This window comes from Mus pahari, chromosome 6, assembly GCF_900095145.1.
Source record: "Mus pahari chromosome 6, PAHARI_EIJ_v1.1, whole genome shotgun sequence".
NCBI classification, from domain to species: Eukaryota; Metazoa; Chordata; class Mammalia; order Rodentia; family Muridae; genus Mus; species Mus pahari.
Window position 1 is genome coordinate 11,026,480 of NC_034595.1, and position 25,483 is coordinate 11,051,962.

The 25,483-nt window shown below is 47.4% G+C and overlaps 1 protein-coding gene across 1 annotated transcript in view; it reads right to left on the reverse strand.

Annotated features, from left to right (window-relative positions):
- Epb41l4b (erythrocyte membrane protein band 4.1 like 4B) overlaps positions 1-25,483 on the reverse strand; it is a 151,908-nt gene that overhangs the window by 96,828 nt on the left and 29,597 nt on the right. Inside the window, 1 exon segment of the mRNA XM_029540145.1 lies at positions 14,782-14,886. Within this exon segment, the coding sequence (XP_029396005.1) occupies positions 14,782-14,886 (105 nt within the window).

Sequence of the window (25,483 nt, forward strand, 5' to 3'; positions counted from 1 at the left end):
AGCTGTCTTCAGACACTCCAGAAGAGGGAGTCAGATCTTGTTACAGATGGTTGTGAGCCACCATGTGGTTGCTGGGATTTGAACTCCAGACCTTCAGAAGAGCAGTCGGGTGCTCTTACCTACTGAGCCATCTCACCAGCCCAAGATATACTTTTTAAAAGTCTTTGATCACAAATGACTGGGCCAACTTGAAACCCATCCTATAGGCAAGAATCAATCCCTGACACTATAATGATACTCTGCTATACTTGCAGATAGGAGCCTAGCATAACTGTTTTCTGGGAGGGTCCACCCAGTGGCTGACCAAAACAGACGCAGAGACATAAAGCCAAACATTAGATGGAACTCAGGAAGTCTTGTAGAAGAGCTGAGGGAAGGACTGAACCTGAAGCAGATGGAGACTCCACAGAAGACCAACAGAGTCAACTAACCCAGACCCAGAGACTGAACCACCAACCAAATGACATACGAAGACTGGGCCTAGCCCCACCCCATCCACGTATGTAACAGATATGCAGGTCGCCCAACAACTGGAGCAGGGGCTGTCCCTGACTTTGTTGCCTGCCTGTGGATCCTGTTCCCCTAACTGGGTTGCTCTGTCTGGTCTCAGTAGGGGAGGATGTACCTAGTCCTGCAGTGACTTGATATGCCAAGGTGGGTTTGTACCCAGGGAGGACTGCCTCCTTCTCAGAGGAGAAGGGGAGGCTGTGATTGGGATGTAAAAAGAATAAAATGAATGGGAAAAAAGTCTTCGCTCAAGTTGAGGAAATTGTTCAGTGTGTGGTGAGGCTCAGCAGGAACGCCAGTTGCTTGCTCTTCCTGAGAACCCAGGTAAGATTCTCAGTACCCACAGGGGTTACACTCATCTGTAACTCCAATTCCAGGAGGATCCAACACCCTCTCTGACCTCTGTGCATGGTGTACTCACATGGCGTATGACATACAGATTCAGGCAAAACATTATACACATTAAATGAAAATAAATTAACATTTAAAGTGTTTGCTCCAGGGGATCAGAGTTTGGATCCCCAGAACCTACAGAAGAGCCAGGTAGGTATTAATGGCTACCTGTAACTCCAGTTTAGGAAGACAGAGAGGGGATTCCCAGAGTGAGCTCACTGATGAGATTATCAGTATCAGTGAGCTCCGGGTTTGATTGAGAGACCCTGCCTCAATGAGTGAGGTATCAAAGCGATATCAACCCTCCATGTGTGCCCACATATATGCAAACATACATACATGTACATATACATATACATACATACCACATGTAAGAAGAAAAAGAAAAACAAATAAATAATGTGCTTGTACATGTAAGTGTATTTTTCTATTAACCAGTTTCCCAAAGTTTTTTAAAAAGAGGCCAGAAAGCTTTTAAGACCCCTAAGAAACTGATGTGAAAGGCCCTTCTAAAAATTCTGAGTTCCTGGTGTTGCAAACGCTCTTCCCCAGTGATTCCAGGCCTCCACTAATCTATCTAAAATTACAAACTCCATGCTAAACTCTGATTACATACCAACCTGTGGTTCTAACACCCTCAACTCTGACATCAGGAAAACAAAGTCCCTGGCCTCCTTCATTCTTTTACACTCCTGAACCCCCACCACTGATGGGAGAAGGAGATGGTTCAGCTGTGGCCAGGAAGGACATTTTAGATACTCCTCTTATTTACCAGAAAACCTAATTCAGTTCTATCTGCCTAAGGAGGTTACAAAGCCTTTTCTCTCATATAAACATTTATATCAAAATTGATTATATGCTCAGTAGTCTAACTTCTATAGGAAGCTACATATGAGAACACTCTAGAGAAACATCGCCCAGGTAGGTACGTTCATGTAAAACAGCAAACACTGTAAATTAAAGATGCACGTAATCACTCTGGCCTGCATGTGCTGCCTGGCTACACAGCAGACCACAGAGTGTTAGTTATTTATGCCTGTGATTACGTGGTTATCCTTGGGAATCTCAAGACAGACAAGCACTAGCAACCAACAATCCGGGAAAGGTGAAAAATCACAACCTGAAGTCTCGTCTCTTCTGAGTGCTTATCATTTCTGTAGCATCATAAAGCCAAGCTTCCATGAGTCAGGGGCTATCTGCGCTGTGAGTCTCTTAGACCAAACCCTAATGGAGAGGGACCACGGGGCTGAGGGTTTCTGCTTCCTGTGAGAGGGTCCAGGTGCGGTACTTAGCATGCGCTTCCTGGATTGAGAAATAGTAAGTGTGACTTTCAGAAAATTTTATTATGTGTGTGTGTGTGTGTGTGTGTGTATGTGTGTGCGTGTTCTGCTTGTATTTACATCTGTGACCCATGTGTGTATTTGGTGCCCAAGGAGGCTAGAAGAGGCTGTTGGAGCCCCCGAACTGAGGCTGCAGAGGGTTATGAGTATGTGGTGCCAGGGACTAAAGTCAGCTAGTGCTCTTAACTGCTGAGCCATCTCCCCAAACCCAAAGTGTGAATTGTTTTTTAAAAGGGGGATAGACATGTTCACTATCACTGTAACTAACTCAATACATACTGGAGCTTCACTGCTATAAAAAGAACTGGAATGGAACAGGCAAAGTAGGTTTCTCTCCAGCTATTCTGAAACAGACGCTAATTCTGCTGACTACCTGGGGCTTGCAGAAGCAATCTACACTGTGCACATGTTACTAATGAGAAAGGGCGGGGCTGAATGAGCACAGCGTACTCCACACCTAACCACAAAGCCCAAGAGGACAGTGTGGGAGGAGGGGGGTGTGGAAACACAAAAAAGCACATAACAGATGAATTAGAACACAATAAGCGTGCACACTGTGCTAAGGAGAGGAGAATGTGGGCCTCTGGCATCTCTACCCTGCCTAGACTGGGTAACAAAAGCAGATCGCCACAGTAGGGCGCCTCTCTCTAAGGAACCATGGCTGGGATGCTACATCTCATTGTTTATAGCTCTGAATTGGCAATGACCTAAATGTCCATCAACAAAGACGGATTCAAAAATGGCTCATCTGTGTAATGCATTACTATTTTAAAAGGATGTAGGCTGATATTTACTGGTGTGACAAGAGACGCACAGCACAATGTTAAGGTAGGAATAAGAAATCAGGTAGGATCCTGTTTACAGAAAATTATTATTTTCTATCAAGGTATGTCCAGAAATATTTGTAGGGGATTTTTTTTGGAGGGGGTCAAGGGTGGTAGGGACGTGCATGTCATTTTCTTTCATCCTTCTGAACAGCCTTTTATTTTAACAAGATTATTATCCAGTGTGGGAGGATTATCCTTTTTGGATTTATTCACTGTTTGCCAACTAGGTATGTTTATTTCGTGTTCTGAGACAGGCTCTCATGTATTCCAGGCTGGCCTCAGACTCCTTTGGTAGCCGAGGATGACCACAAACTTGTGATCATCTTACTTCCATCTCCTGAGTGCTAGCAATACAGGTACCCATGACCACACCCATCCTGTGTGATGGGGAGTGCCCAGTCCAGAGCTTCCTGCAGCCTACATAACCATGCCAACACCCATCCTACATCCTCGGTTCCGAGCTCGGCAATTTTGATTAGGAATTTGGAGAACAAGAATTAGACCTCACCATTGCCCTTAGCCATGCAGGAAAACCCCCAATAATCTCATTCTGGGAAGGACAGCCACAGAGAGAACAGGAGCATACTTATGTTCTTGCCAAGCATCACACTAACGTCTGGGACCAAACCTGTACTTAATGCATTCACCATTCCCAGGCACATCAAGTTCTCCCCCGGCCAGCCTTCTAGTCCCAGCAGCTCCTGACACCCACAGCTTAAAGTTCCATTCCCTTCTTTCTCCTGTTTCCTGACCATTAGTCTGAGTAGATCATGTTCAAGCCCATCTTCCCTCTCCCTCTACTGTTAAGCTCTCATCTTGATCCAAGCCCAACTTGTGTGGTTTCCTTGGCCCGAATTTCAGCTCTGACTGCACATGACAATGCTGGAAGAACTAAATGAATGAAGCTGATAGCCAGGGGTCACACAAGACCCACCAGCTCCATCTGAAAGCACTGGTTTCACAGATGTGTCAAGTGTGCCGTTCAGTACTTAGTACTTACTCTACAGGAGGATGTCCTGTGGATCTTAAAATGTCTTCAGCTCTATGTGAGCTCTACAAAACCTCAAGCAACTCCAGGGTTTATGGGTTAGTCCAAGAGGTGAGATGGCCAAACGTCCACACCTGGGGCTAATGTAAGGGGGACGCTTGCCAGATGCTCATGAGAGCAGCAGCCAGCTCTGCCCTGGGGCCACACCGCTAATGGGGTTCCCTTTATCAATCTTCACGGAGGCTTCATCCTTTGCATCTAAAGCAGGGCTTGCCAAGACAGAGTCCATAAAATATCTGAAGCTGAAAAAGGAGTCAAAGTGAAATCAGTAGTCTAAGCTCTCTGACCCAGGGGATTTTTCAGAACAAGGGCTGGTGGTTCCATCAGAGCTGACGAGAAATCTATCTGTGATCCTGAAGCAGAGATGATAAAGCTTATCTCGTGTCTGACCAGCTCAAAAATGACCCGGCTTTCTTCACAGCCGCAAAGGCTTAGCAGGTGCTGATCACTGGGACGGCATCCCACAGGAATCCCCCTCCCTGTGGCTTGAATACCAGAGCAACAAAAGACCTGGCATTCAGAAAATCATATGCCATGAACATCTCTGAGAGCCCATATCCGGCAGGCGCAAGACCGCCGTCTGGCATGTTCACCTGCATCTTAGCTAAATAAAGCAGAGCATCCATCAGTGAAGGCCAAGGCACACAGCCGCTAAGCTCCTCCACAGACCATTAAACCAGTCACCGCAGGCAGACTGATGCATGCTTTTGAGTTCAAATGGCAAGACACCGAACCCAGCTCTCCCGTGGGTGTTGGCAAGGTGATTTCTTGTCTGAATCTGTCATCCCAGTCCATCTGGCAAAGCCCTTTCCATAGATCAAGATGTGGGATGTGATCCTGGCAGAGCCCATCTGTGCTACCAGAACATCAGTTCTACAAGTACTACCGGCATAGGCTAGCTGCAGAACTTCATTAAGTTCTGCCCAGGTCCTCATGGGGAGCACTGAAGCTCAGAGGTTAAAGCAAGTCTAAAAATCTCTGTCCATGGAGCCCTTGCTATGAAGGCTAAGTTATGCAATTCAAGGTCTAGTACCTAGAAATGTCCTAGGCTTAGAGAGGAATATCTAATTTGCCTGAAATCAGAGCCAGGAGGGATCTGAAGAAGAAATCACACCCATGGGAATAAAGGAAGGAAAGAACACTTGGGATTCAGGTTTGGTGATAGGAGAGTGAAAAGGCTGTGGTGGGATTCAAGCTCATTGTTGTTAGTGTCAGTGTCCCCAACCCAAGGCCCATCACAACCCAAACTGACAGCAAGCACCACCTCTACCTACATGCAGGAGGGGATCACCCTTCCTCTTCATCCAGACTGGAGCCCATACAGCTCACAACCATGACTGGAGGTTGCCTTGGGGGTCAGCCCAAGTCTCCCCCTGCCCCTGACAGGCAGCGTTCCCCTGCCCCTCGCTGCTGACGTTCCCAGGTGGGCTTCTGGAAGCCTGCTATCCTTCCTCAGACCACAAGACTCTTCTCTGTCCCACCACAGGTGGAGGTAGAAGCCCAGAGCTCCCTTCCTGCTTTGTAACCACGAGTTAGCCCCTTGTAAGTCTGAAGGATCAAGGACGGTCTGCAAAGTTACCCAGACAGCCACAGATCACATTTATACCTTTCGTTCTTCTTTTCCGTAAACGTCAGGGCTTAAACCCTTGTGTGTGTTGGGCAAGTTCTTTACCCGTGGACTCCAGCCAGCCCTGCTCCTTTCTCTTACAGTCACACCTGAAGCGGCATGAGGCCCAGGTGCAGGCAATGACCTTCTGAGACAGGGCCAGCAGGAAGCCAGGGGCACTGCAGTATCTCCAGCAGCCTCCACAACTGTGTGTTAAGTCTGCTGCACAGACCTGACTCTCACTTGCCAGATTCAAAGTCGTAAAGAACAGGAAAAACAACACATGGCGTGGCTGGAAAGAAAGGACAAATTCGTCTTCCTTGAATCTCATGCTGTAAAATGCACTGCCATAAAAACACCTCTATTCCTGTTGGGAAGGGTTCAGTGGAGGGGACTCCAGGGCCACACGTGTCCTATACAACACATGCCCCTTGTAAGGGAAGGGAGACGTCTTCTAAGACAACTGCTGTTGAGAGTCCTGTCCTAAAGTCTTGCTTTCCCTCTCCGGAAACTCCTGCCTCTTCTGTTGACACATCAATGTCCATTCATATCCCTCTCACAACCCACCCCCGCTGACACTCAGGTACTCTCTCCTCTGTGAGCCTGGCCACCCTCTGCTGGAGGACTGACTACACAGTACTTACTCCATGGGAAATGTCTGTCTGTCTGTCTCCCTAATCAGAATACAGTGTCTACCTAGCTCATGACTGCAACCAAAGAGCTTGGTCCCGGTATGCCCTAAGTCAAGTTTGGCAAATGCTCTCTTTCTGTGTGTGTGTGTGTGTGTGTGTGTGTGTGTGTGTGTTTACTGTGTGTATACCTATATAGTTCAGTGCAAAGAACCAGACTTTGGAGTCAGATCAACTTTTGGATCCCGACTTTGTTTTTACTTTATTGTGTACAAAGTTTCCGACTTCTCTGAGTCTTAGATTAATCTCCCTGTGTAAGACGGTCTGCTCTGTGCCAGCTTTACAGATGGATGATGAATGCTGAGCAGAAGTCAGGCAAGCCTTTAGTTTAACACTAGCTCAGAGGGGGAACTCAGTCAATAGCAGCAACCATGACCAGGTAGCACAAAGGCCTGGGGTGGGGTGGGATTCAGGCAGAGGCCTCAGCTCTCTGCAGAAAGCTTAGTTATGTAAGCTCACTCCCAAGCTCTAGCCGATCCCAAGTGTGGATCTGCAGAGTGGGTCCCTAGGTGGCCTGCCTTTAGGAGACAAAACAGGGAAATTGGAGGTCCCAGCACCAACTGCTAAAAATAGATGATGCCAACAGGATTTGACAGTTGCCTCAGGGCTGGGCAGGGTACCATGGAAACCAGGCTTGGCTCTTTTCAAGGAGTTGGAGATACGAGCTTGGTGTACACAGAACTGTGCCAAAGCCCTACCACCACAACCCTTGGATGCTCATGTCAGAGGCTGTGTGGGGATGTGGCTATTCGGGGGAGACTCTAATGGGGGAGGCAATAAGCCCTCTCCAATGAATCACTCCTTCCCAGAGCCCCATCTGTTGCTGCTTCCTTCCCAAAAATACCTCCCATGGCATCTGACCACCTCCTAGACCCTGTGAACATCAGTAATACCCAGCAGCTATCTTGGCAGACTCTCTAAAGGGCTGTTTAAATCTGTTGAGTGTTCTCCCACAGAGCACATGCACCATAGGCTTCCAATGAGCTGCATCTTCTCAGTGCGCTCACCCTGATGACTTTGTGTCCCACCCCCACCCTGTCCCGCTGGAGGGAAGAGACTGCTATGGTCTGAAAAAAGTTAGTCCCCAAGGACTAACTTTTTGGTCCCCAGTGTGGTGGTGCTGAGGAACGTGAACCTTTAAGGGATGGGGTGAGGCCTGGTAAAAAGAAATTAGGTTACAGAGCCCCACTTTGACCAGGTTAAGTTCTGGGGACTGAATCACTTCTGTGTAGGTAAAGTAAGACCACCCCCGACACACGGCCTCGCCTCTTCTGCACCCAGCCACTTCCAATTGCTGTTTTCCCAATGTATTATGACTCCTCTCAGAAGCCATCCATATTGGACTTTCAATGTCTAATACTATGAGGTAAACATACTTGCTTTCTTTATAAAGTACCCTGCACCGGGTATCTTGCTACTGTAATATGAAACAGACTAAGCCAGAGACCTACAACCGTGTTCTAGAAGATTAACCCTTTTCTTCCCCGTGACTCCTGACTTCTGCCCCGAATCTATTTTTATCCCCCTCCATACCCCCCCCAACACACATACACACACTTTACAGACAAGAACACAGTGTACAAGGACAGTAACATACACATGCATACATGAAACTGAAAACTTCAGTTGGAGCCTCAGTTGTGCTGCTAAATGATTCTCCAAGGTCTAAAGGCTTTCCATCAGGTGAAAAGAAATACAAATGCCTCTCCTATCATGGTTGCTAGTGGGTATATGCCTTGGTCCCAAGTAAAGAATAGGCAGTCATAAGTCTTAGGATGTAGTCAGAAAGATCTATTTAACTTTTTAAGATGCATTTCTTTGATGTGCACAGTGAGTGCCTGGATGTATTATGAGTACCACATATGGTGTCCATTGGTGCACCATAAACCAGAAGACGACACCGAATCTTCTAGAATTGAAGTTACAGGTAATGGTGAGCCATACTGCCATGTGGGTACTGGGACCAAACCCTGGTCCTCTGAAAGAGGACTGCTGGGCTATGTCCCTAGAACTGCTTGTTTATATCTACAAATACAAAGCCCAAGGATGTGTAATAAGGCTTCAGCAAAGGCGAATAAGCTCCCATGCTCACCCAGAGGAAAAACATCCAGGACGGATTTGAAGAACCATGAGTGAAGATGAAGCAGAGGGACATGCAGAAGTTTAAGTGGAGTGAGACATGTCAGTGGGGGGACAGGCCCAACAGAATGGCACCATCAGGACCAGTCTACGATGGAATCTGCTGAGAAAGCAAAGGTGGGGGTAAAAGGAAGGACCCTGGAGGCAGCAGCACATCTCTTACATCCTCGGACTTGAAAGCAGATGGGGATCCCACACTTGCCTTACAGGAAGTCCCTCATGTCTGTAGAGTAAGATGCTGAAATGTCTTCAGGACCAACAGAGCCAAGACACCTATAGATGTCGTCTGCGTGGGACACCTGGGACCTGCTGCGAACATCTCTCCTGCTACACGGTGACAGGGCACAATAATGGGAATGCCTGCCAGCTAAGTCAGCAGGACTTCATGGCAAAGTCTTTCATAACAGTCACATCCAAAGCTTTCCAGGAAGATAAAAGGTTATTGAGGGGTCCCCTGAGGACTAGGACTTGATGTCAGGCCAACAAGCCCTTGGTACTAAAGACAAAAATGATGGCTTCCTCCCTGAAGGAGACCCCGGAGCAGATGCACCTGCACACTAGTCACTGACCATGAAGACCGAGAGTTCTTAGGTTTGGGACCCCAACGTCACTTTACAGGTGAGGAAACTGAAGCCAAGAGAGAAGAGATTGGCTAGCTGAAGGCCAGCAGATGGGTCAGAACCAGGACCAGGGTAAAGACCCATTCCGACTCCAGGGCTAATGAAAAGCACCATCCACCTGAGGCTGGATAGAGATGGGCATGGGAGAAGGGAAGGGCTCCAGTGTGTCAGAGGCTGGAGTGGTCAGAGGATGCTGAGCACGGAGAAATGCTGAACGTGGTTGTACTGGCTAGGTTTATGTCCATTTGACACAAGCAAGAGTCATCCGAGAAGAGAGCGCCTCAATTGAGAAAATGCCTCCCTAAGATCTGGCTGTAAGGTATTTTCTTAATTAGTGATCAATCGAGGAGGGTCCAGCCCACTGTGAGTGGTTCTACCTCTGGGCAGGCAGTCCTGGGTTCTATAAGAAGCAGGCTAAGCAAGTCATGAGAGCAAGCCAGTAAGCAGCACTCCTCCATGGCCTCTGCTTCAGCTCCCACCTCCAGGTTCCTGCCCCGTGTGTGTTACAGGACACTTTTGACAATGGTGTTTCATCACATCAATAGAAACCCTTATGTAGTGGTTTGAATATGCTTGGCCCAGGAAGTAACACGATTAGAAGGTGTGGCCTTGTTGGAGGAAGTGTGTCACTGTGGAAGTGGGCTTTGAGACCATCCATCTAGCTGCCTGGCAGTCTTCTCCTGACTGTCTTCAGATCAAGGCGTAGAACTCTCAGCTCCTTCTCTAGCACCGTGTCTGCCTGGACACTGCCATGATTCCTGCCTTGATAACAGACTGAACCTGTAAGCCTACTCCAATTGAATGTTTTCCTTTATCCGAGTTGCCTTGGTCATGGTGTCTCTTCACAGCAATGAAACCCTAACTAAGACAGAAGTTGGTACCAGGAAATGGGGTATTGCTGTGATAGGCCTGACCATGTTTGTTTTTTTTTTTTTTTAAGATTTATTTATTTATTATATGTAAGTACACTGTAGCTGTCTTCAGACACTCCAGAAGAGGGCATCAGATCTCTTTACGGATGGTTGTGAGCCACCATGTGGTTGCTGGGATTTGAACTCAGGACCTTTGGAAGAGCAGTCGATGCTCTTACTCACTGAGCCATCTCACCAGCCCCCTGACCATGTTTTTGTCTGGAGGAATGTAGATTTGGGGACTTTGGATTTGGGAAGCAGTGGAATGGTTTAAGTGGGGCTTTATGGACCTCCCTAGTAGGAATATGGAAGACATTGGTCCTGAGGATAATATGAACTGTGGAAACCTGGCTCCAGAGGTTTCAGAAAAGAATTTTATTATGTGGCCTAGAGACTGTTCTTGTGATATTTTGGTGAAGAATGTGGCTTAGGCAGTGAAGAAAGCCACTGGGAAACAGAAAGCTAGTAATGATGTAATAGAAAAGCAGACCACGTTCCAACCCCAACCAGCAGCAGAACTGGGCAGCTTCAGCCAAGTGCTCTGGCTTTAAGGTAAAGAGTAGAAGGGGTAGGTTACTGGGACAACTGATGCTAGTTAGCTGGAGCTAAAAGATTAGCTGCGATTTAGAAGAAGCCAGCATCACTGAAGTGAAATCTTCTGGGAAATGTATTCTATAAGCACAAAGAAGCTGTGCTCCACAGATAACCAAGGTTATACCTTATGCTGCAGCTGGACTTGGTAATATATAAGAGTCACCAGGTGCCGGTCTGGTGAGATGGCTCAGTTGGTAAGAGCACCCGACTGCTCTTCAGAAGGTCTAGAGTTCAAATCCCAGCAACCACATGGTGGCTCACAACCATCCGTAACAAGATCTGACACCCTCTTCTGGAGTGTCTGAAGACAGCTACAGTGTACTTANATATAATAAATAAANAAATCTTTAAAAAAAAAAAAAAAGAGTCACCAGGTGGTACTGGTTTTGAAGGTATGAAGGAGTCACAGAGAGCAGCTGAGGCTTGGCACTGTGAGAGACCTGGGAAGACCATTGGTAAAGTACAGCCTCAGTAGCAGTTGATGGCCCAGGACTGAAGGGAGGTTGAGGCTTGGCACCATAAAGGGAGCCAATGAGAGGCTATTGGTGAAGCATAGTTGCAGCAGAAGACTACAGTGAATTATAGATGCCAGTACCATAGGATGACCACCAGAAACAGCAGCAGCAGTAGAGTGGAATCAACCAGATGATGGAGTGCTAAGGAGGGCAGAGCTGGAGATGTGACCCACGCCCTTTGGAAGAGCCCAGAAGACCATGTGTGGATCCTAGACATTTGAATCTGTAACACTAAAGTTGCCTTGGAGACCCCAAGATGTTCGAGATGCCAAAACCATGGAATACCCACTGAGGAAAGCTGCTAGAAGGTAGTGGAACCAGCCAAAGAGAAAGAATTGTGCTGCTGTCAACAAAGCAGAACAGAGTTGGACATCAGACATGGAGATGCAGAGTTTGGAGTTTGCCCAGCTGGCTTTTGGTTTTGCCCAGGATTTCCTCACTATGTTGTTTTGGAATGGTAATGTATATCCTGCATAATATTAGAGGTATGTGATCTGCTTTTTTATTTAAATTTTATAGGTAATTATAGTCAAGTGACTGGATGAATCTCGGAAGAGGCCATGAACTTTGGACTTTTAAACACTGTTGAGACTGTGATAGACCACGGGGACTTTTGAAGTTGGACTAAATGTATTTTGCATTACGTTATGACTAGGTATAGCCCCCGCAGATTCGTGCATCTGAACAAGCCTATGGGAGCCAGGGAGTGGAATGTGGTGGTTTGAATATGCTTGGCCCAGGGTATGGTACTATTAGGAGGTGTGGTTTTGTTGGAGAAGTATATCACTGTAGGGGTGGGCTTTGAAAATCTCCTCCTAGCTGTCTAGGAAACAATCATCTGACTGCCTTCAGATCAAGATGTAGAACTCTCAGCTCCTTCCCCAGCACCATGCCTGGACGGTGCCGTGCTTCCTGCCTTGATGATAACAGACTGAATCTCTGAACCTGTAAGCCAGCCATGATTGTTTTCCTTTATAAGAGTTGCCTTGGTTTCTCTTCACAGCAATAAAACCCAAATTAAGACAACAGTGGTTCTCAGGAATAAACCCTTTCCTCCCCAGCCTGCTTTTAGTCTGGTGTTTCATCACAGCAATAGTAACCCCAACTAAGTCAGTGGTTTCAGGACAACTGGAAAGGAACTATAGGCTGTGCTGCAGAAGAAAGATGCAGAGGCAGGCTGATTCCTTTACCCAAGGATGGAGTAAGGCTAAACAAAAAGGCTAGAAGGTGCAGGGCAAGAAGCATAGGAGTTTGGAGCAGTTGGCTTTAGTCTTCTCTGCAGATATACAGATGCTAGATAGAATTCGTGTGGAATTGACTAGAGGTCTGTGGTAGGAACCAGAAATGAACCAAGGGGCATCCAGGCATCAGTGAGAAGCTCACACTCCCAATGCACAGCTTGGAGGATTGGACTTGGCTGAACCTGTGATCTCTGCTGCAGATGAATGATACAGGCACTCATCTCCAGCATCCTTTGGCAGCCCGGGAAAAGCCACAGAGCAAACAGATAAGCCTGGTTGCCAAGAGGAGGCCAGAGAACAGTTATGGTGATAGGAGAACAAAAGGCTGAATGAGGACCAAAGCCTTGGTCCCCTAAAGCTGTAAAGAAGGCAAGAAAAAGAGGAGACTTGGGGATGGGAGGTGGGTCAGAAATATGGGAGTAAGGGAATCTGTGAGATTGGTGAAATGAAGCTTAAATGAGAGGAAACCATGCCTAGAATATGGTCAGGGCCAACAACATGAGTTCTAAGTTCATCCAGAGGTGGTTTCGATGGATGTTAAGGTCAGCCATGAGGGCAGAGCTCAACTTTAAGCAAGTACACTGGACCAAAGAGGCAGAGAGGGAGAAGGTGTGAGGCCTCCCTTGCACTTGAGGTAAAGGAAGGTTCCAGCTTAGAAACAAAGAAGGAACCAGGACCAGTCAAGGAAGCAAGAGCTGTTGCAAGGTAAGGAATTTAGAGGAGACAGAAGTCCTAAGGCACAGAGGGAAGTGGTGGGATGTCACCCAAGAGATGTCCCTTTCAGGAGGAGGTAACCAGGAGCACCAACAGGCAGATTCTATCACCTCAGGACTCAGCATCTCTCTGAGAGTAAACCCAATTACCAGGCACCAGTTTTGAGCAGCTACATTTTATAGCTATCCCCAGGGACTATCTGGTAAGTGTCTCCCACGTATAAAGAGCTTCAGATCTCCAGCTCAAACAGGTTCCCAGAATACCCAGACCATATTCCAAAACATGGTCTCACCCAGCACCCAATCCGTCCTGCCCCATACTTCTTCAAATTGGTCTGTGTGGTAGGTATGTGTCTGTGCATATACATACATGTGCATGCAGGTATGCACGTGGTGGGTAGACACTGATAGGTTTAATCCTCAACCATTCTGCACCTTATCCTTTGAGACAGGATTTTATCACGGGGCCTGGAGCTCACAGATTAGCAAGGCTAAATGACCAGCAGGCTCTAGGGTACAACTCTCCCCACTTACCCCAGGGACAGAACATTGCTGGGGTAACCGACATGTGTTGTTATCCCGCTGTTTAACACGGGTGAGGGGATCCAAACTCGGGAACTAGGTTTCCTCATATTTGCACTGCTGAGTGATCTCCCTGTATCCCTAACTGTTAACCGTCCACTGCCTGTCATGTTTGTTACATCAACTGTATTTACCACCTTCTCTTCAATGCTTAGAATAGAGCCTGGTGTACAACAGACACTTAGAAAACACATTTAGAATGCCGACTACGTGATCTTTGAAACCCAAAGGTACAGCTTGTTGGGAAGAAGGACTAGGAAGTCACTCCTGCTCACAGAAACGTAAGTGATAGGGCTGCACAGATGGCTCAGTGGTTAACTGACTGCTCTTTCTGAGAACCTGGGTTTCATTCCAGCAACCACACAGTTGATCACAACTGTATGTAACTCCATTCCCAGGGGATTCGAAGCCCTTTCTAGCCCCGGGCACTGCATGCACATGGTAAATAGACCTACACATAGGCAAACACCTATATGACATAAAATAGTTTTAAATAAATCATTAATTTAAAAGGAAATAAATGTACCGAGCTTTGTGGAGGTCATTCATTCTAGCATCTGTCTCCAGAAAGATGAGGTGAGTCTGTTCTGACTTACACCACGACGCCCCTCCCCAGGCCAAGGTTGGCTGTGACCTTCCCCTGAAGCCCTCCCCTCCCCTCCCCCACAACTGTGGCTCCTAGCACCTGCTTGCTTCCCACCCTGGTTCTGCAGGAAGATAATGGATTCCCTAGACCTACCACCAAAAAGATGTCTATAAAGGGGTTTCTTCTTCCTCCCCTACATTAGCAATGTTCCCATCATATACCCCTGTGTGCAGCCATGTCCCCAGAAGGTATTCTGTGCACATAGCCTCCTGGTCAGTGGCGATCTCAAGGGGCAGGGGAGGGTCTGACAGGCACCCTCGATGCGCTTCATTTGGGCACTGACAGCACCACCTGCCAAGCTCATTACTGGGAAAATATCTCAATTTTCCTCTTTTCTCAATCAATGTCTAGGGCTCTAGAATTAGCACGAAGAGCCAATCGTTTCTGAAATGAATCACTGCAAGACATACCGTGACCTGGGCAGAGTCGAGGAACTGCAGACCAAAATAATCTGTTTCCACCAGGTCCAAGTGGTACACAATCTGGTCGAACAAATCCTGGCCTTTGGCATGTTTCTGGAAGACAAAAAGGAACATGAAAATTGAGGCTATGATAAATGGGTAAGAAACAAAAATATTCTTATAAATCCATTTTCTCCATAAACTGCATGCACAAATACAAATTCATAAAATTTTTAATTAGTCTTATTTCAGTGAAGTAAGAATTTGAAATTAAAGATATTCAAATATCACATAATCCTATGAAGTTAAGAGGCCCAACTGAACACTGTCAAACCTCGTCTTTCCTTACAGAAGGAAGTTTTTTGGATGAATGACTTTATGCAATGGTTAAGTTCTGCCCAGGCACACTCCAGGGTTCTGTGTGGTCCGCAGACGGAGCATGCATACAGGAAAGATGCAGCACCAATAGCTGCTCCTTAGAAACAGGCACAACCTTGGACAAGCCACATCTCTTGCTTCTCCGTTTGCTGTGAAGATGGGCTGCTGACAGGTGCTTTCTCCGGCTCCTTTTCAGAAAACAGAGATCTCAAACAGGAAGCTACTGCAAGACGGCTCAGACCTGAGACTGACCAGGAGGCTTTTTAGTATTCACCGAAGCAAGATGCAGGCACATGCCTCTGATAACATCGGCACCATAGCAAAGACGTTTCAACTCGGTGTCAAAGAAAACACTGACAAAGAAGCAAACAGCACCAACCAGAGCTCCAGGGTCTAAACCAACAACACATGGCGGGACCCATGGCTCCAGCTGCATATGTAGCAGAGGACGGCCTTGTAGGGCATCAATGGGAAAAGAGGCCCTTGGTCCCATGAAGGCTCAATGCCACAGTGTAGGGAAATGCAAGGGCAGGGAAATGGGAGTGGGTAAATGAGTGGGGGCACACCCTCATAGAACAGGAGGAGGGAGGATGGGATAGTAGGTTTCTGGGGGTTGGGAGGAATCGAGAAAGGGGATAATATTTGAAATGTAAATAAATAAAATATCCAATAAAAAAAAAAGAACTTAGAATAGACCAAGAATTTTTGGAAGTAATGACAGAATGTAAGTTAGTGCAACTTAAGAGTTAATTATAAAGTAACTCAGACTGCATAGGCTTAGCATTAGGATGGGACAGAAGAGAAAGTATAGAAAGAGAACAACATATTATTTTTGATAAAGGTGCCAAAATGCTCTGATAGACAAAGGTAACTTTTACAATAAACATCACCAGAGCAAGTAGCTATTCATGAACTTCAACTCTAACCTCACACTGAACAAAGGGGAAGGAGGAGGAGGAGGAGGAGGAGGAGGAGGAGGAGCCGCCACAGCCTTAGCCGCAGCCACTGCAGACACAGCAGCAGCAAACAGTAACTTCAGATGTGACTGGAGAACCCACTCCTTACTACGAACACCAGCAATCAACAGGAAAGCGGCAGGCATCACATGGCCTTTCCCTGTACTGAAGGGTAGGCAACAGTAGACAGGCAGATCCACTCAAGATGGAACCGGTCTCAGTGGGAGACAGAGAACTGTGGAACTCCCAGTACTGCACAGGCATGATGCTTCCTGAGCCCCGGTTAGATGGTGCTTGATGAAAGACGCCAGCAACAGTATAAGCTAAGTAACAAAAGCAGCAGTGAACTGTGTATCCAAGAATGAAAATTTTGTGCTTTGAAGGCACCAAGAAGTCAAAAAACTGCAAAGGCAAAGCAAGGTGTGGGGGAAGTTTGCAAATCATATATATAGCCGCCACTCCAGCCCCAGGGGTGGGGGGGATGTTCCAGCACTAGTCAAGAAGACCAAAATGCACAGATGCTCAAATCCCTCATACGCATGGCAAATAAGTTATGCACATCCTCTCACATGACTTAAGCCCTCTGGAGGACTCATGCCACTCAGACGACAGCTGTCAGGCAGAGTCGTTCTTGCTTCACTGTGCTGTTTGGGGAATGACCAAGGAAGAGTCTATACATGCTCAATACTGACACTATTTTTTTTTCCAGTAGTTTTGGTCCAGTTAGTTGATGTCAAGGGCCAACTGTGTCTTATGAGAGACTTTTACCCAAAATAAATGAGAGAACTATTATAATTCAATAATGAAAAGATAAGTATCTAATTAAGAACCAGCAAAAGGAGTATATTGTGCTCTGAAGCAGCCAAGAGACCTGTAAACCATGACAGCCACCAGACCCCACTTCATGCCCAATCAGATGGCTGGGATGGAAATGATGTAACAACAAATGCTGGAGACACTGGATTCCTCACACGCTGCTGACAAAATAACAGGCTGCAGCCACACTGGAAAACACTATCAGCTCCCGAAGTACAGACTAACCCATGGCCTGGAAGTCTATCTGGAGGTAGGTATGTGTGTATGAACGAATGAATGAAAACTCGTGCTCATAAAAACATTGTACATGGATGTTTACAGCAGCTCTATACATTATACCTGAAAAGCAGAAACACCAAAACGGCTATCAATTGATTCAAAATACAGAATATTCATTTGGTGGACTATTATTTCACCATAAAAAGGACTGGAATACTGATGTATGTTACCATAGGGATAAAATAAGAAAATCCTTGGCTTCAGGAAAGGAAACTGACCACAAAGCACCACATTTGTATGACGCTATCATCAGAAATATTAGAGCGGACAAACCCTAGAGACAGAAATTAGGTTGTGGTTGCTTAGGACTGAGGGAGCTGGGAGGTGATAGCTAGGCTGGTGGTACACACACACACACACACACACACACACACACACACCACGGACAGACCTTCTAGGAAACACACTTGGGTGAGGAAACTTGAACAAGGATGTGGCCACACTAAAATCAGGGTAGCTGCTGCTGCTCATGAGGGAAGAACCCAGAAGGTGGTGGGATGGAGAGACACACCTGCGCATGCAGGTTTCTATCTCAGGAGAGGGGACGGTTGCATTCCAGTAGCTCATCAAACTATCCCTTGGTTTTATCTGCGCATCTCCATCTATAGGAAATACACAAGGGTAGGGACGAAGCCTCACTGTAGAGGGTATAAACATCAAAAGGCCCTGGCTTCACGTTTCAGCACCTTCCACTAGACTACAGATGGAAGACTCTGGACCAGCTCCTCCAAAGCAACAACAGATGCAGAGGGCTAAATGTACGGTGAGGCAGGAGCATGGACAGCTGCACCCCAAGGTGATCTCGTGTAAAGTCACAGGCATGCACCTACCGGTGGGATTAAGAGGAAGGCAGGCAAACTTGCTCCATGTGATGAGATGTCTGACAGTACAGGTAAACCGAGTCACCTGGAGCCTCTGTAGGTAGGAGGGCTGGCTTGGCAGGATAGGAGAGCTGAGAGCGGGCTCTAGTACGGTGGCTTCTATTCCCCCCATCTTCGTCCCTCCAGTATCCCTCTGAGTTTCTGCTTTGAGGACCCCTCCAACCTATCCTTTCTTTCACTTAGGTCTATGAAGCTGGCAGGGCCACTGTGGATTCATTGTTCCAACAGAAGATACAGTAAAGTACAGCTGGTGACGTGGTTACAGATGCCCAGGAGCCAGCCATGAGTCCACCAAGGGAGGCTCTGGCATGGCAGAAGGATCCCTTCCCTATGGAAAGGTCCCTTCCCTACCTCTACCCAAAGGAATAGTGTTTGGAACGAAGCGTAGTGGCGGTGTGCACTGACCCTTTTCACTGTGCATTATTAGTTAATAACCTGGGATTGATGAAATCATAGATTGGAGGGTAAGTCTTGAAATCAAGTAGAGAGGCACAGCTGGGGTGTAGACTGCATTTGAGACTGTATTTGGTTGGTTTCCATGGCCCCATGTATTCAGGGCACCGTGTGAAGCCTACAGGGTAAGTCTCGGTTGGAGATAGGGGTTTGGGGGAAATATGAACTGCTTAGGGTCACAGTGGGTAGCCCGTCTGGTTCCAGAACACAGTCTTTTGCTTCCTCCCAGCCTAGGTCTTCTGCCATGCCCTGCTGCTAAAGCCTTTCCTAACTAGTTCTGCCCCACTAGGAAACTCTTTAATGAAGCATTGGCTCCACAATAGCAGGTGTTGCTTGGGGCTGGCTGCACTGGAGAACAACAGGGAGCATGTCCTGAGGACGGGTTGTTATGGGAAAGAAGACAGAGTGCCAGAATTAGGACTTTTTTTTTCTCCCTCCCAAATTGTATTTGTTGTCTGACAACTGTCCAAAGGTCAGCTGTAAAGAGAAATTTAAAGAAAAGCATCCACGGTTCTCCATCTGAATACGTCTATTTTGTTTCAGCAAATATCCTGTTTTTTTATAAAACGGTCCATGATATATAACACATATGTTTTAACATTTTAATATTGTATGTGCCTGGTGCATGTGGCAGAAGGAGGATGCATACTCGTTATGGTGCATGTGTGGAAGCCAAGGGCAATTCTCTGGAGATGGGTCTCTCCTTCCACCTTTACATGTAACTACATGCGCGGCAAGGGCCTTGACCACTGGGCCATCTTGCCAGCCCTACGATTCATATGCTTTTGTGTAGTGGAGTCAAAGCTCGTTTACTTCTTTACACTTATGCCTCCCTCTTTGTAACTATCTTCTCTCCTGGTACAATGCCTCACTGCTTCTGAGTGAGCACTCACTCCCCGGCGGCAGGGTCTAGCCACGCTCACCTGAGTAACCATATCTCTGTCCTCCATCTCCTAAGCACAGAGCCTAACTGCCACACATCTGGACCTGGACAGGTGGTGCACAGGTAGCTAATCAGGGAGGCACATGGTGAGGTCTGGGGTGAAAAGAAGATGCAGTGGACGGGCTGTGCTATGCTACCAGCTACAGACTAACAAGGCATCACAAAGAAAAAGTCTAAGCACGGGAATATGTTTATTGCAAGATTTTCAAATCGTGAATTCCACAAAGCGGCACCTAGGGAACCAACTGCACTTCCAAGGCCATTTACCCAAACACAATTTTGTTGCTATTATGTGAAGAGCTGTCTAATGGTTACCATAGGAGATAAGTTACTGCGAAAGCCATCCTTGATGCTCTAAAAGGAACCGAGTCTCCTCATCTGTGCCAGACTTAGTCATTCGGTCATTTAACACATATCTGCTGAATGTTCATCAACTTCAGCCGCGATTCCACGCCCTGCGTATGTAGTAGGGGTTAAGAGGCTGGAGAGTGCAGTGGAACACATCTATATCCCAACCTTGAGTGGTAGAGGCAGGGGGATCAAGAGCTCAAAGCCGTGCTCTTCCGTGAGGTCTAGGCCAGACAGGGTTACATGACCTCACGCCTCAAAGAAACCAACCAAACAAACCAAACCACCAAACAAACCAAAAAACAAGCAAACAAACACACAAACTAATGGCATAATGGTGCACGCCTTTAATTCTAACATCTGGGAGGCAGAGGCGGTGAGATCTCTGAGCTAGAGACCAGCCTGGTCTACAGAGCAAGTTCCACCCCAGCCAGGGTTACATAGTAAGACCCTGTCACAAAATAAAATTTTAAAATTAAAAAGCCTGGGCTGGAGACATGGTTCAGAAAAATGTAAGAGCATTTGTCATTCCTGCTCCTGAGGAGCCAATGTCCTCTCCTACCCCGCCGTCCAAGGGCAATGCACACACACGCACAAACCGACGCACAGACACACATATCAGCAAATAATAAGAAGTAAAAGTGGAACTTTCTTTTAAAGCCTAAATAAATAGTCTGAAACCTGGATAGCTATGCCTGCTCACTGCAGGAAGTCCTTAGTGACTGGGCACTCTCTGAGAAGCTAAGTTGTACAAAGCAGCTTAGGACACACACGGCATGGACCTCCTGCCCACTGAGGCCGCACGTCCTGAAAGGGAGGCCACAGTCAGGCCTGCAGTTCTCATCGCCAGATTTATATGCGAAGCCGTCCCCCGATACAGCAGGCTCTAGCAAGCTCTACGTTGAGTTCTTGCAGCCCTAATTCTTATGCCTCCCATCTCAACAATACTGTTCTCCCAAGGACCAGCAGCTTTGATCAGAATGCCTCCCTGTAGCAGCTCCTTCTGAGCTGACAAGGGCTGAAGTAACAAGCTCATTAAAATCTGCCTAAGACTCCACAGTTGCCAGGCAAGGTTGGGGGCGAGGGGGCAGGCACACAGACAGCTACTAGGGGAAGGCAGGGACTCCACAGTCTCTGCTGGCCAGCCAAGAGGCTACTGTGCTGACTCACTGGTTCCCAGTCACGTTTCTGATAAAGGAGGGAGACTGCTGGACAGCTAGTGTCTTCACCTCATGCCCTAAAGAAATAAACTATGGAACTATGCGACCTTAGGTAAGACAACTACTGGCCACGCCTAACTGCAACCTACCCTGGCTACGAGGCAAACAGGTCAAATCCAGCTGGGGAACAAGGATGGCAGAAGCCAACTCTCCAAATCTCATTTCAGCTCCGAAGTAGAAAATGCCAGGCGTCCCAGGTAGACCTCAAAGGAAGGCACAGGCTAAGCTGCGCATGCTCCCTGAATAAGTGGGCATGTTCTAGTTGTGAGCTAAGCTGGGAAGGTACAGCGTCAAAACGGTATAAGCGGCTGCAGGAGCCCTCTCAACGCACCTGCTCCACACCCATCCCACGTTGTGTCCCCACGTGCCTGGGTTCCCTTCCACCTCCACAGGTCCGAGCATGTAACTTCACACCCAGACAACAGCAAGGGCCCCAAATGGTCCCGATGCCTCTAGTTTTCTGTCTGTCCACTACCACCCTCCCTTCTCTGTGTCTCTGAAGGGAACTGCCATTCAAGACGTCCTTCTCTGCATCGAAAGCACTCACCAGAGATGCCCTGCGGCCCTGACTTTGCAAAACTATCCTTGCCTAAATCCTAACAAGTTCTGCCTCTCCTAGGGCCCTCTGAGTGCCCTGAATCCCAGCCAAGCTCTGAAGCCTGATGCCCTCCAGATACAACCTCATGCCGCCTTCCATAGCAGCCCCTACCTCTACAGCTTGACTTGTGCCCTTTCCTTTGCCTCCAATGCCCTTCTCCAAACCCTGTTCCTATCCTTACTTGCAGCAAGCTGAACCCTTAGGCCCAGCACCCTCCCCGGCTCATCTGTTTGCTTCACTGTCATCTGGCATGTGGAGGTTGACACGAGCATTAGCGCCAACAGATTAAGGAGACTCCTCAGTCCCCCCACAAAAGTTTTCAATGACCCACTGTTTCAGAGTCTCATCTCCCCGTCCCAATCCCCGTAGGAATGCTCCACAGCTGGCTGGGACCTGAGAGCAAAACTCTAGTACAACCATCACCCACCCAGGCCCCATCTCCCACCCAGACCTCATCACCCACCCAGGCCGGCCCCATCACCTACCCAGACCCCATCCCCCACCCAGACCCTATCCCCCACCCAGACCCCATCCCCCACCCAGGCCCCATCACCCACCGATCAACCACCCAGGTCCCTTGTCAGCTCTAACACACATGACTACACTGGTGTTTTAGAAATCGTATCCCGCTGTGGCCTCTCTTTAAAGCTAATGAAAATCTATTTATTGATATATTTCCTACTTACTTATCTGGTTTTGAGTGCTGAACCGGGGATCAAATTCAGGGCTTTATACATGCTAGGAAACGCTTTCTTTTATTTAAACAAGGTGTCTTAGTTAGGGCTTCTGTTGCTGTGAACATACACCAAGACCTAGGCAACTCTTAAAAGGAAAATGTTTAACTGGAACTGGCTTACAGTTGAGAGGTTTAGTCCATCATCGTCATTGCATGGTGGCAAACAGGCAGGCATGGTGCTGGATGGACAGGCACAGGCAGTGAGCCACTATCCTTGGGTTTGAGCTTCTGAGATCCCAAAGCCTTCCACCTAGAGATATACTTCCTGCAACAAAGCCATGTCCACTCCAACGAGTTCACACCTCCTAAAAGTGTAGTTCCCTACGAACCTATGGGGACCGGTTTTATTCAAAGCATCACACAAGGTGTCACTATGTAGTGCAAGCTGGAGCTACAGTGCTCTTGCCGCCACTCACCGGGTGCTGAGATGATAGGCATGTGCCACTTTGTTTTGTTTTGTTCTTTAAATAAATTTCGGAATCCCATGCAAGAGTTAAAAAACAAACAAACAAACAAACAAACAAAACCCATTTAAGAACACTTCTGAAGTGCTGAGGATCAAACCCAGGGCCTTGAATAAATGGGGCAATCGGTCTACTGAGCTGTATCCCATCCCCTATGCTCATGATTTCTGAAGGGAAGAACAGCTGGTTTTTCTTTTCAAATCTACTCCCATTACATTTCATCACTCTTAGATTGGCCTGAGATCTAATATATACTAAGTGCATTAAGAGTTCAGGTCTCTTGTTCCATCTCTCAGCTATCATCATCTCACTTTGATGGCATATGGAAGCGCCACAGGTGGGCCTGGGTGGGATGGCAGTACTGGACCCATACTGCCTCATTAGAGGCACCTGTGTGGCGAGAGGCTTGTGGCCTGGTTATGAATACACACAGTTGTTCCACACAGGCCTGTGCCCTGTGCTCTGTGGGGACACATGCTGGATTAGAAACCCAGTTCTATGGCCCCTCCAGCAAACCAAACATGACCTTTGCCACTCTTGAGAAAATGGCAACGATCTCGTCCGTTGTCCACCTTGCTCAACAGCTCTGTCAACAAGAAAGCAAGTGGGCGTGCACGTCAACTGGTGCCCCACCCCTGCAGAGCAAGAGCACTTTAGCCAAACCTTCTATCTCCTGGTAGGACGCAGGCCTAATGCCATGCGCTTTTAGTCAAATCTTACTACAGCTCAAGGTACCTGAGGTCTAGTGATCCCATCAAAAGGAAGATTGAAGTTAGTCTGGTTTGGGGATTTTTGTAAACCTGCCTTGATCCCTAAAGATCAGCGGCCTTTTCTAACGTGTTAATACCCGCAGTCTGAAAGTGTTCCGGAGCCCTACCTGGGATCATAGTTGGCTTCACAGCTGGTCGTTCTCAGAAGCCCCTGAGGGAGGCTAGAGCCCACAGTTTCTGGGAAGTGCTACTTTCACAATTAGTCACTGGCCCTCCCACTCCCAGCCCCTGCCATACTGCCAGGTTTCCACTCTCTTTTTGCTTGTCTCGTTCTTCCTTCCTTCCCTCCTTCCTTCTGTGAACAGAGCTGTTAGGGTTAGCCCCTGAGCCCTGGTAGCCCTAAGAAGCTCAGCTCAGAAAGGAGATGTCATCCTTGTGGTCACATTGCTAATAAGAACAGAATAAACTAGTGACATTGCCCACCTCCACCCCAAGTCCACCTTCGGGATCCTGACGTGAGGTTTAGGTTTAAATATGGTATCAGGGCAAGAATTACAGCAAGCAGTCCTGGCCAAGTGTGATTCCCCCACCGCTGGCCCATCCATGCTGGGTCCCAGTCTCTCCTACAAGGTGGTACTCAGAAAGGTATGCAATGTCCTCTGCGCAGACACAAGCTCCTCCTCTGGCTGTCACCAGGCTTCAACATTTTCCTTCGCCCAGCAAGAGGTTCCTGGGGGGATCCTAACCCCTTGGGACTGTTGCTTTAATAGTCTGATGACCAAGAAGAGAGCCCAGAATGTCTCTTCAGGGTCTCTCCACCCCTGCCAGGATGGATACATCTTTACTTTCCACTTTTCACTTGAGGTTCTGAGGGTCGTGCACCTACTGGGCAGATGTTCTATCACTACCAAGCCCCAACTGGACAGCTTTCTATGAACCTTTGTATGAAAAACAAAAAACAAAAACAAACAAACTAGTTCTCTGTCAGAGACACACACATCCCAAGTGGCCTAGGCTTGTCCCCATGTGTTGAGAACTTGGCTCCCAGAGTGACACTGTTGGAAGAAGCTTACCTTTTGAGCTTTGGGGGTTGGGAGGGACCTAGTGGGGAGTCTTCAGGTCACTGGGGACATACCCTTGAAGAAGTTTATGAAAGCCCACCCCACTCCCATATGGTTTCACTTTCTGGCCCCTGATGTAAACAGTTTTTCCTCTGCCACCTGATCCTACCATGCTATGCACCATCTTACTGCAGGCCCAAAGCAATCAGGCCAGCTGCTCTTGGACCATAACCTGCAAAAACACAGGCCAAAATAAAGCTCTTTCTTTTGCAAGTAATCACTATGAATAAATTGAGAAAGTGACAATAACTAGAAAAGTCCCCAGTGTCAACATAGCTAAATCGTGATAAACAAAGATAAACACAACATAAATCATCATAAACAAAGAAGATAAGGATGTCATAACACAGAACAACTAAAATTACCAAATAAGTCACCTGGGCAGAAGAAATACTATTTCAGCAACTGGAGAGATGGCTCAGAGATTAAGAGCACTGTTGGCTCTTGCAGAGAGGAGCCTGGGTCAGTTTCCCAGCACCCATGTGGTGGCTCACAACCGACTGTAACTACAGTTCCAGGAAATACAATCCCCTCTTCTGGCCTCTGCAAGCAGCAAGCATGCACATGGTACATATATACATACTCTCGAGAAGAAAAATACTATTTTAGTCATTAACAAGGTTCAGTGACTCAAAACTGGATTGTGAGCCTGTGAGGTGTGTACACCTGTAATCTCTGGGCCTTCTAAGAAGGCTGAGGCAGGAAGATCCCAAGTTCGAGGCCGCCCTGTCTCAAAATAATGCCTCCTCCCAAAAAGGAGACTAGGCCTCACAGAAGTCATGTGACCAGGTTACACTGCTTCCAGCTG